The 12,919-nt window shown below is 30.3% G+C and overlaps 1 protein-coding gene across 1 annotated transcript; it reads left to right on the top strand.

Annotated features, from left to right (window-relative positions):
- The first annotated feature begins 8,831 nt into the window (after nucleotides 1–8,831).
- Ak2 (Adenylate kinase 2) lies at nucleotides 8,832–11,938 on the top strand. Its single transcript, XM_018546245.1, has 4 exons — nucleotides 8,832–9,049; nucleotides 9,757–9,993; nucleotides 10,078–10,245; nucleotides 11,356–11,938. The coding sequence occupies exons 1-4, from the start codon at nucleotides 8,945–8,947 to the stop codon at nucleotides 11,581–11,583; spliced, it is 738 nt and encodes a 245-aa protein (XP_018401747.1). The 5' UTR covers nucleotides 8,832–8,944; the 3' UTR covers nucleotides 11,584–11,938.
- Nucleotides 11,939–12,919: the final 981 nt, after the last annotated feature.

Below are 12,919 nucleotides of genomic sequence, written 5' to 3'. Positions count from 1 at the left end.
TATTTCAATTAGATTTTTCAATTTATATTACAAATAAAACAAAGAGAGGTAAAATTTAGTATAGGAAATTACCACTTTGGATATAATTTCGTTTGTCAGGTATGTCCTAAATTGAATAAAAGTATATTAGCATCTAATATAAAGTACACAATAATAGAATAAACACATCGATCTTTCGCAAATTACATAGATATATAAATGTCCTAATAACATCATAATTTTTAAATAATTTTTAATTTAATGATTTTTACAAATACTTCATTTTTATTTTACATGTTCGAAGTCTCTTTGACTGTTTTCATTTTAATACAAACATTTTCATTAACTGTAATGAAAACTTTTTTCAGTTGTACGGTGCAGTTTTGTCCTTCCTGATGTTTTTAATACAGGTATATGATCCATAATAGACCTTTTATTATCTATAATGCATGACAAAAATGGTTTGATTATAAATTGATGTCAACGTACATGTGTATTAGGTCAAACGGAAAGTTCCGTCCTTCTAGCGGTGAGTATTTATAGTTGGAACTGTTGACAACTCTAACGTCTAAATCAAGCTTAATTTTTTAGTTTTATCATCTGTCAATAAAATTCAGTATAAAAGTATACGTTTGCATCAATAACATTGTTCCTTACTGCATCGAAGATGTCGAAATTTAAACCAAATAAATGTCATTTGCACGAAGTATTAATCTTTTGCTTCAAATGGAAGAAAACTGTAGCTGAAGCTCATCGAATACTTGTAGAAGCTTGATAGTGCTCCTTCCATAAAACATGCAGAGAATGGTTTCGATGCTTTTAAAGTGATAATTTTGATGTGGAGGACAAAGAGTGTTTTGGACGGCCAAGAGCATTTGAAGACAAAAAATTGCTTGCAGTGGTGAATAAAGACATGTCAAACGCAAAAACAACTTGCAGAAACATTAAATTGTACTCGATCTGTTATTTCCGATCGTATGAAAGCCTTGGGAAAGATCTATAAGGAAGGAAAATGTGTCCCATATGAACTGAAACCAAGAGACATTGAAAGGCGAAAAACCACCTGCGAAATTTTGTTTGCTAGGCAATAAAAAAAGGGTTTTTTGTATCGAATTGTGACTGGCGACAAAAAGTGGATTTTTCGATAACCCGTCGAGAAACCATTTGCGATCCAGGCCAAAATTATCGACATTTTGACGCTAAAACGCAATATTCATGGGAAGAAGGCCGCATGCTCTGTATTTGGTGGGACTAGAAAAGTGTAGTACCATGAGCTGTTGAAATGTGGTCAAACAGTCACAGGAGATCTCTACCGAGAATAAATAATCCGTTTGAGCCGAGTATTGCGCGAAAAAAATGACCAGAACATGAGACAAGACAGCATAAAGTGATTTTGATTCATGCGACAACGCTCGACCTCACGTCATTAACCCCTGTATTCATAGTCAGACCTTATACTTAAGGCTTCCTTAAATTTATCTTCAGATGATCTACGAATTATTTTATTGACTACTGAGTATCTAAAGATAAATTTAAGGAAGCCTTAAGTATAAGGTCTGACTATGAATACGGGGGTAAGACTGTTAAGGAAACATTGGAAGTACTTCACTGGGAAGTGCTACCCCATGAGGTTTATTCACCAGACTGTGCCATCCAAGGGGCACCTTCCGATTACCATTTGTTTCGGTTGATGACACACGCATTTGCTGAGAAACGCTTTAATTCTTATGAAAACGTCGAAAAATGGATCTCGGACTATGGATAGCCTCCAAGAATGAATCATTCTTTCATCGCGAAATTCGCTTCCCTGCTTAAAATTTTCTATAGAAAACTATTAAAAAAAATTCTATAGCTTTTAACGTGCGTTTTGAATCGGTAAATCCCCAATAGTTTTCTATGTGTAGTAAAAATAATTTCTTATGGAGATTTTACTATTCCTGATTAATAGTTTTCAATATTTTTTATTATATGAATTTTTCTACAGTTATCAATAACAATAGTTTTCGATGAGCGTTTCGAATTGGTAAATCCTCATCCGCAATAGTTTTCTATTGCGAAATAATAATAATTTCCTATAGGAATTTTACTATTATGGATTAATAGTTTCCAATATTTTTCATTGTATGAATTTCCCTACAGTTATGAATAGTTTTCAATGAGTTCTGGAACATGAGCGTTTCGAATAATCCCCATCTGCAATAGTTTTACACTTATAGGTCGATACCATATGGTACTCTGTATTGCTACTAATGATATTTTAATAAAGGATCACATAACGTACATTAAATACCATTAAAGTTGATAAGAGTTTAATAGGTAAAATGCTATAGAAAATTATACTCATCTTATTGATAACTGAACAATTTCTGTATTCCATTTCTCATGCTCTACATATAGAAACTATTGAAAACTAAATACCTATATACAAAAATTCTATATGTTCCTATATATTTTTTATATAAAATTTGAATTTGTGTTTTTAAAGTATTGAATTGTAAAATAGAAAATTTATTTGTAAAGCGAAAATGTGACCGCAACGCATGCTCGCGTTGCAGTATTTCGTGGATGTGACAGATTTTCTAACCTGAATAATCGTGAATTTTAACAATTAATATCTCGGTTTGCGTACGAGGCAATTATACCGCATTTTTTCGACCAGATCCTTTCGTTTCGTGCAAAAACGTGTTAAATTAGCCAAATTTTATCAAAATCGAAGATCAGGGGGGATTCTAAATAATCACCATAATTTTATTTCCAAGAAATTAAAAAACTATAAGTATTACAGTGGAGTATTTCTCCTATTATTATATCGATAAACTATTCGGATGCATACAATTCCACATAGAATTGATAGTCTCTAGTAAATTTACTATAAAAACTTATACGACAAAATCTATTGAAACGCATTGGCCAGTCGACGGCCGGGTTGTTTTTTATAAAGATCATTTTGACTTCCATAGTTTGAAAACCATAGACACCTATAGCTCAATACTGTACATTAAACACCATTAAAATTGGTAAGAGTTTAAATAGGTAAAACACTATAGAAAATTATACTGAAAGAATCTTATTGATAACTGTAGAGTTTCTATAGTCGCCCTCATGCGCTACTGTATATAGAAACTATTAAAAACTATAAATACCTATACAAATTCTATGTGTTCCTATAGTTTTTTGTAGAAAATTTTAAGCAGGATTGTTCCCCGAAAGGTGGGAAAAATTGCTAGTACACAATATTTTAATTGATGTACTTTTCCATTTTGTTTCTTAAATAAAATCATACTTTTTGCAAAAAAACGGACGAAACTTTCCGATTGACAATATATAGTTAAATGTATTTTGGTTAAACGAAATCGAATTTCTGGTTGTTATTGACGAATTTGAGATTTTACATCTATAACGATTGGTGCTAGATAATATATTATAAATGTTATAATATAACATATTGTATTGTATTATAAAAATTTGCTTCTTCTTTTTCAGATGAATTTATTGAATTATTTTGATATAAAGTACTAGGTATTACGGCCAGACGGAAAAGATGGTCATAAGCCAATTTCCCCAATAATTGCTAAATAGTGCATTTTTATAGTCATTCTTAAGGATAATCAATATTTACAGTAGTTTATGTGAGTACATTATTCAAAATAATAATAACATGGCCGGAGACACTACCGCGTCTCCTGATTATAAACATTATCTATGTCGAATAAATTACAGTTATGTAATATCCCAAACATTGTTAAAAAGTAACAAGAATAAATGTATGTTTTTTGCATTTTAAAAAACTATAGCCATCATATCCGAGTTTACCCTACAACATTAGTTTTGAATTTTAATTAACGTTAAACATAGAGTACTCTAGCAGTTCGATAATTATACCAGTCAAGGCATTTTAAAACATGCTATTCATCGAAATTAAAACATTATTTTCAAAAATAAGCAATCTTTGAAATAGAATAATTTCGTCAAAAATTATCGTTCCGTAATGGTTAAAAAAGAATTTTACACCATACCTTTACTTTTCATACCGGTACTTCAAAAACTGTCTTTCTGATATTTTATGAAGTTACAATACAATATTGTGAATGTTGATACATGAAAACTTAAAATTTTATTCGTAATTTTTGATGTTGCATGGTGCAATATAAAAATTATTCACAAATTCCGAAAGATTGATTCGTCTTTTATACATTATTTGTTTTTTCTTCGATTTCGGTACAATCATTGTTTTATTGAATGTTCAAGCAAGAAAATTCATTTTACATCAATGTCGATTAACTCGGAGAAAGAAAATAGTTTAGAATTCGAAAGGAAGGCAATTTTCAAGCCAAGATTTACTTTTTTGAATGCTATAAACTGCATCAGTGTATAAATTTTATTTCGCGATTGGGAACTTCGCAAGTTTCGTTAAAAATTTTGAAATTTGTTACACCTTTTTTATATTTATGTAATATCAGTTATATTGTTTTTTAAGTACCGGTCTGAAAAATACAAATTTAAAGCTTTAAAGTGCTTTTGTATGAATTTCGACACGATGATTATTTACAAATATCAAAAGAGGAAAATGCAACCAGCCTAAAGTTACTAGATAATAAGGCGTTAATAAATATGTATAAGCATTATAATGTATTAATTGCTAGCAAACAAACAAATGTATCGATCCTTTTCGGATCATTATAAATGTTAAATAACTATAAATGTTCGGTAACAGTAGGATTAAGTACAATGTCAATATAACTGACATAATATATTATCACGAAAGTAACTGATATTAAAACGTCCCTAAAAGTTTCGTTATTTTATATTATAATAAGTTTCCGTTGAATATGTATTTTGATTTCATTTTTATTTTAATTTTTGACTATTTTTATCTTGGCAAAACTCTTTTTGTGTTATATGCTGACGAATCGATTTTTCTAAATTAAAAAATTTTTTTGATGTGACTTCGTTGGTAAGTTAAAATATTTTATAAATTTGACATAGTTTTTCGATGTATGCTTGTCAACCTTATGTTATAATTATAGATATATTGGTCAGTATGCGATTTTCCTATCGTTTATTACCAATAGCATTTATTAAATGGAGAAATCGAGAAGTTAATATTTTATCAAATTAAACTACATGTACGGAATTTTTGAAGACGCTTGAAGATGACTCGAACCAAGAGTCGAAACTGGTTGTGTATTTTCAATTTTTTATTAAATCTATGTTATAAGCGTTAATATATATTGTTTCAATTGTAATTTAAGTTTTAGTTCGATGTATTTTTTTCAAAATTTATTATATATTTGACGTTTTAACCGCTTTATTATTTTCATTTTATTACTTGACTCTTATCGTCCTTTTTCTATACTTAATTATGTTAAAATAATTGACTTGATAATAGCGCAGGTACGCGAAAATGAACAAAAAAATTACAAAATAAAGTAAGGCGCTTTAAACGGGTGAAGCATAATACTCGTGGTGAAAAGAAATACAATTATAATCGAGCGTGCACGAGAACAAACAATATTGAAATGCTACGACGATAATCCCGCTTCGAATAGCGCGAGAGATCGATAGCCAAATTACATCAATTAATCAAAAACGCTATAACTTATAATTAATAATTAATATAATTATTAAGTTATTCTATCTCAGTTTGCCTATTTTTGCAGGGTGGAACAAGTGATCCTTTAATTTTGTTGAGAAGTGTATTTGAAATTCAACCGTATTCTAGTTCTTGATCTATTATACGTTTAAACTGTAACTATTGCATAAAAGTTATCATTGTGTGGGCGATTGCATTGCCTCAGATTTAAATTTCTTGGTAATCGTCATCGTTTAGAGATACACACAGACACACGAACACATATACTTGACATACGCAACAAAAGAAACAGCTAGACGCGAGCAAATATAGAGAGCCTTTAAATCTACAAGTTTTACAATTACAAAGTCTAAAGGCCTCTGTACACGGTCAGTAATACTGTCAGTATCAACGATATTGACAATATTATTGATTGTGTGTGGTTAATATTAATGGATTGACGTAGAATACTGACGATGATTTGGACTTAAATACATGCTTTTTCCTTAAGATCCATGTCGCCATAGATAATAATATACGTCAAATCACGTCAAACTGAAGTGAAATATTATCAATAATACCTGATCGTATAAGATTATAAAAACTAATGTATACTGTCAGTAATACTGATCAGTAATACTGACTCAGTATTATTGACCGTGTAGGGAGGCCTTTACAACATTTCTTGCGACCGTTTCTTTTTATCGGTTTAGCAATACGAGTCGAAAATAATAAGGAAGCAAGGCTAGAGGAATCTGAACTCGAGATGCACATAAATTATTTTTCCGTAATTCATATTTTTATTAAATCTGTATGTGGTTGTACAAGAGAAGCATAATTAACAGGAATATATTGTAATATAATTTCTTATTTTAAATATAACGACGACGACCGATATACATACACGCAAAATAATATTAACAGAAAATACGCGTGAAATTGAGCAAAGGCACAGTCGATCAGCTGATGCCGGTTTACACAGTCGCGTTCTAAGAATTCTCAACGTTATTCCGAGAATCAGTTACAGTCTAATCAGTCATACCTCGACCGAATAGAAACTTTATTTTCGATCAAGTGATTTGTAACCGAGCGATTTTTATTGAGCATTGTTTCTCTCGCACGCTTGTAAGTAAATTGTTTCTTCGCATCTCTGCGCGTTTTATTGTAATAAACGAATTATTTAATATTTTAATCTGTATTTACATCTTATTTGATTTGGTGACCTAACGTTATATACTTTAGCTATTATCCGCTTTCCTTTAATCTATTTTACATACATTGACGGAGTCTTTAGACTATAATTAAACTAAAAAGTGGAGCCTTTTAGATTAAAATTGTATATCACACACATTAGAGCATCTAACGCATCTAATTATCCAACGTCAGAGGTGTCATTCTAATTTTAAATTTCTCTTATTTTATAACAAATTCTAACTTTTTGATAAAGTTTTCTGTTACTTCCTTAACTTTTAGTAATAATTGTCAGTTTATCAAAATTTGACTATATTATTAAATTATTATTCCCTCTTATGATTTTAGATGGAAAAGTAAGAAAGTAAAAGTGTCTATATATTTAGAACGTGTAAACTACGGAACAAATTACAGTAAAGTGAATTCAAAATATATCCCTGCATGGTGAGAGTCACCTGAGTGAGAGTTGAACCTGAATCCTGAAAAGATGAACTACCAGGAAATAACGAGTAACAACATAAAAAAATGCGAAAACAAGGACCAAAATGATCACGAATGTCGTTTTGTAATCCCAACTACCATAAATATATGTAGGTGTGTATTTAATTGAGTAACAAAAGTTAGAGTAATTGTCTGTTTTTTCAATTTTAGTGCTTAAATTAATAGATAAAAAATGAAAAATATTGCAATGGTCATTTTGCAGCCAAGAAGCAAATGGAAATCGGCACGTAGAAGTTCAGTGCAATGGTAAACTATATAAATCTAATGAGATTATATATATTGATGATGAATCGTACAAATGCGAAATTTGTGATAAAGAGGTTACTGTTAAGTGTAAAATGCAAGTTCATGAGAAAACTCATAAACAGGAATAACCATATACTTATATAACTCACTCTCATTTGTACGCGAATATATCAATTTTTTCGTATGTTTCGTATGTTTCGTACTGTTAATTTTTAATTTTTTGTGATAACACATATATGAATGCTAATCGTATATATTATTATTCTATACACTATTTAGTCCAAATTTTATAATTAAAAAAAAATGTTTGGTTTTATCTTTATTTAAAGAATGTATGACACATTAACAATCTTCTTTAAATTGTGAATCATTAAAGAGAATAATAAAAATCGTAATGTATCTATAATTAATTAGGATGTCAAAAATACGCAAACGTGAGTAAATATTATAAAACCACGCTAGTAAACCACTTTTTACTTCTTACTTTTTGTTGGCACACATACATTAGTTGATAATTAATTCCGCGACGAAATATTACTAATCGGATTTTATTTTGGTTCATGTAATATAAAGACAAACTATATCACTGTATTAAAATATACAAAATACGTGTATTTAAAAAATAAAGTTGTTTAAAATGTATATTTTTAGTAAAAAAAAGATAAAGTTATGTTTAGTAATTATTATTTTAAATAACTTCTTTTGTGCTATTTCTGAATTAATATTTTAAATAATAATTTTTGCAATTTATTTTATATTTTTTATTTTAAATAAATCTCGTATCAATCAGAGATCGGTTGTATTTAAAATAATTTTATTAAAAATATGAATGCATTTTGAATTATAAAGAAATAAATCAGTTATTTTATATTCATTATTTAAAAAATCTTCTGACTTATTTCTTATTTAATATTTATTAACTGAATTTTTGGAATCTCTGAAGAATGACGCTTATATTTTCTCAGCAAATATCAGTTACATGTAACAATATTTTAATAATAATTATTACAATAAAATAACGATCGTAATATCGAAATTGGTCTTGATATTCTCTATCAATTATGATTACCATTAAAATATTATAAACTTAGAAATAAATATTTGTTTTATATTTCTCTGTTATATCTTATATTTTATCTTATCGATGCGATATTTCCTGCAGTAGTTTAAATCGACAAGTCGATGAAACCAGATGAAACCGTTTCTTGCGATCGTCGACAGATGTGGCGTGCTGCGCATCGGGCAAAGGCCAAAATCACCGACCGCCGATTTGCTTACGCACGCACGTTGCGTGTTTCAAAAGGATGTTCCAGCGATCCGTTGCGCGCGATAATCACTCGTGGTGACGGCCTGACGGGTAACGCGGAGTGTTTGCGATTTCTTTGACGAACGTGATAGCATTGCCGCGGATATAACCACGTGAATTTTCGTCCCATTAATAAGATATCGTAAAATATGCCGTCGCAAGTGAACGTAGTGCCAAAGGAAAAGCTCGAGACCCCGTCGAGTGGGATTAACGCCGTTCTGTTGGGACCACCCGGTAGCGGCAAGGGCACTCAGGTATTTTTTTTTGCGTCTATAAAAATTCACGCTTCATTGTTTTTTCCAGACGAACTACTTTGAACTACTTTTGTTCCTCTTTGATGTGATGTAATGCGTTTCACTTGTGATCTAATTGAGTGGATAAAATTAGATAGATCGTGCCGCTTGGTACCAATCTGCTCTGTCAGTTATTTATCTTAACGGTTGTCAATGTCAAAGACATTTGTCAATGTCAAAAATGCTGACATAAATTTCCTGTCCTCATTTATATTGTGCTAGTAGTTGAGATTAGAATTATGTTGTCGAGATATCTTGTTAAATATTTTTTAATTATAAATTACTTTTTAATTTTTAATCAAAATTGAGGGAAGATATTCCAAAGCTTGTTACTCAGAATACTGAAATTACAATATCATAAAGACACCGTTATGATCTTATTTGTTACTTATAAATAAATTTATGATCTTTTTAACTTTATTTATGTCAAGCTGATTTTACAGTGAATAGTTGAAAATCTTAATCTTGATTTTTTGGGATAAAGTTAGCTGTTGGTTAACTTTATCTCAATAAAACTTAGGACTACTAACTACTAACTCATTATACATGAAATCATGACAGCTTATGATATCATTATGATAAATATATAAACATATATATCTAGGTACGTAATGCTTAATTACAATTGTAAAATAATGATGTTAGATGATGTTATATGATTGTTTCAGGCTCCGCTATTCAAAGACAGATACTGTGTATGTCACCTATCCACAGGTGATATGCTGAGAGCTGAGGTCAGTTCTGGTTCTGCCCTCGGAGCTCAGATTAAAAAAGTAATGGACGAAGGCAAATTGGTCAGCGATAACTTGGTGGTTAGCATGATCGAGAACAATTTAGAGAAGCCTGAATGCAAACGTGGTTTTTTATTGGATGGCTTTCCAAGGAGTGTACCTCAAGCGGAGAAGGTAAGCCAGGGATAGTTAGTATGCTCTATCAAAAGAAATTCAATTGTTTAATCAATTGTGTTTAATAAACTTTTTATTGTACAGCTTGACGAAATGCTCAATAAGAGGAAAACGAAGCTTGACGCTGTGATTGAATTTGGTATTGAGGACAAATTATTGATCAGAAGAATCACAGGTAGACTAATACATCCGGCCAGTGGAAGATCTTACCACGAGGAGTTTGCTCCTCCCAAAATTCCCATGAAGGACGACGTAAGTAATAAGAAGTTTTAAGGGTCGACAGGAGTGACAGAAATATTTTTGTTATGCCTTTTTACAAAAAAATAGCTCTGTACGAGCCTTCAGGAGCCTTTTCTGATTACAAATATCACAATCAAAACATGACTCATGTTATATTTTAGCCATAATTTGGGAATAAAGGTAATATTTATGAGTGCAGATCAGTGCAGAGATCTAGATCAGTTATGCTCATTTTTCTTCTCAAAGAAATAATATTTTCTTATGAAACCTGTTGAGATTTCATTGTTATATTGCTGGGAAGGCTCGTACAGAGTCAGATTTGCAAATTAATTCTTGAAAATTTTTATTAAAATAAGATCATGTATACACCTCTCAACTGCACCATAGTACACATCGAGTCAGATAACAGAACAAATTTTTATTATGCCTTTTTTACAAAAAAATAGCTCTGTACGAGCCTTCAGGAGCCTTTCCTAATTATGAATATCATAATTAAAACGCGATCCATCCAGTATTTTAGCCGTAATTTGGGAATAAAAAATTCATCTTCGACTAGAGGTCTCTGGGTCACTCCTGTCGACCCTTAAGGCTAATGTTCTGTGCCTCTGTTTCTTGCTTTTAACCGCTTATTACTTAGTTTCTAAAGAAACTTGTCACTTTTTGTCTTTTATCCTGTTTCTTCATTTTCTATCACCTGAAATAAAAGCAGACGAGCTTTGGAAAAAACAAAAAACAATACATAACAAGAAACATGATTTTCAATTAAATAGTCGCGAAGAGAAAAAAGGCAAGAGATGAAAAACAAGGGACAGGAAGCAAAGTGCACATTAATTAGTTTTAGTAAAAAAAAATTATGAATATTTTATATGACACAACTTGGAAAAATGTTTTTTAGTCGATATAAATCGATACATTTGCACAGTGCTAATAAAAGATAAGCTAAACGACATACTGACCCTTATGCGTACTGATTTTGATAAATATATCTCTACTGGAGATAACATAACAGTATATTTTTGATGACAAATATATATGCAAAAATGAAATGATTGCATAATTAAATAAATTATGCAGTTCAATTAAAGTCTAGGACATTGAAATATAATCTTTATATCTTGATAGGTCACCGGGGAACCTTTGATCAAACGATCTGATGACAACGAGGAAGCTCTGAAAAAACGATTGGCTACATATCATACGCAAACTGCACCTCTCGTCGATTACTACGCTCTACAAGGGATCCATTACTACATTAATGCCGCCCAGTCTGCTGAAAAAGTCTTTAAGGATATCGACCAGATCTTTCTGAAATCCACCAAGAAGAAGGGCTTCTTCAGCAGATTTTTCTAGAACACTGCCAACTTTTAAAAATGTTCGTTCTTCTTAAGGATTGGTTTTTGAAAGAAACAGAGATAATTGTAAACATGTTAAAATAGCATTTCAAGAGCGTCTTCATTATGGTCTTCATATAATCTCAGTAACATGAACATTACGTTTACAAGGATCACTGCAAAAGATACGTTTCATGGCAATAAAATGAAGATATGTAGCAGTATTTTATAGGCAGAGACACCATATTCTAGATAGGTGCTACAATCATGGATCAAATGCACACGATCTGTTGATGATCTAAGAATGTAAAATATTATAACGCTTATTACATTAGCTCAGTAAAAATCCAGATACATTTGTACATAGTCGTTAAAGAGGATTCCAATTCGTTGTTATCATATTTTCATGTGATATTGTCTATTTTGTATTGGATTATCGAGATAAATTATTATATATATATCTCGATGTATGTTTTAATTTCTTCTATCGCCATAGTTTATCGGATTAAAATATGTGAAACAACAGCAAGGAACATGGCGACCATGCATTATTTACAAATGCGCACATTAAGTTTTGATATGTTATTTTTAATATTGAAACGCGATTGACCGATCCTTTAATTTTTATCTTCGAAAAAATTGAGTTTAGAATTTTCAAAGTACTAACGTTTTTTGCAATACAGTTGATAAAAATGAATCAATTATCTCAAAATAGAAAATTTTGAGTTAATGTGATTCTGGGATTGAGAGAGAATATGATAATAAAGTCTAACTGCCATAATTAATGGTAAACGTAAAATGCAAAAGTATGTAAATTTACGTTTCCATGAAGCTTCATCAATCACGTTTCTAAAAGCAACATTATCAAAATTATTGTAGAAACTAAAATCTATAATTTTATAAAAGAACATATTATGAAGTTGCTTCTCAGAAACATGATTTTAAGAGAATATGGACAAAGTGCAACGCAAATTAGAGACCTATTTTACATAGAAAAGTAAATAGATATATTTTTCCTGATACAATATGGTTGGCCCTATGTATTTACACGAATACTTACTCGAAATTTCAATATTTTCCAAAAGACAAATGTAAATCTGTATGTACAAGCTAGAATAAATCACATGTGAAATCTTCATATCTTAGTTATGCTGATAATAATGATTTTAATTGTAAATGTAACATATCCTTACATGCACAGATACTCAATTAATATTTAACTATTAAATTAAATTAAACTATTGAATTAAAATTTTTATTTTATAACTATTACATTTTAATTTTAACTTTTTTTTAGTGAGAGTTAAAGAAAATTAGAGTGATTTTCTTAATTGTATATTAATATGTATATTTCA

The sequence above is a fragment of the Cyphomyrmex costatus genome, unplaced genomic scaffold (assembly GCF_001594065.2).
Source record: "Cyphomyrmex costatus isolate MS0001 unplaced genomic scaffold, Ccosl1.0 scaffold53, whole genome shotgun sequence".
Taxonomy (NCBI): domain Eukaryota; kingdom Metazoa; phylum Arthropoda; class Insecta; order Hymenoptera; family Formicidae; genus Cyphomyrmex; species Cyphomyrmex costatus.
This window is presented reverse-complemented; position numbering and strand designations above follow the sequence as displayed.

Coding starts and splice junctions, on each gene's coding strand:
- Ak2 (XM_018546245.1), top strand. CDS start 8,945: ATGCCGTCGCAAGTGAACGTAGTGCCAAAGGAAAAGCTCGAGACCCCG. Junction 9,050..9,756: donor GTAGCGGCAAGGGCACTCAG/GTATTTTTTTTT, acceptor TGATTGTTTCAG/GCTCCGCTATTCAAAGACAG. Junction 10,246..11,355: donor AAATTCCCATGAAGGACGAC/GTAAGTAATAAG, acceptor ATATCTTGATAG/GTCACCGGGGAACCTTTGAT.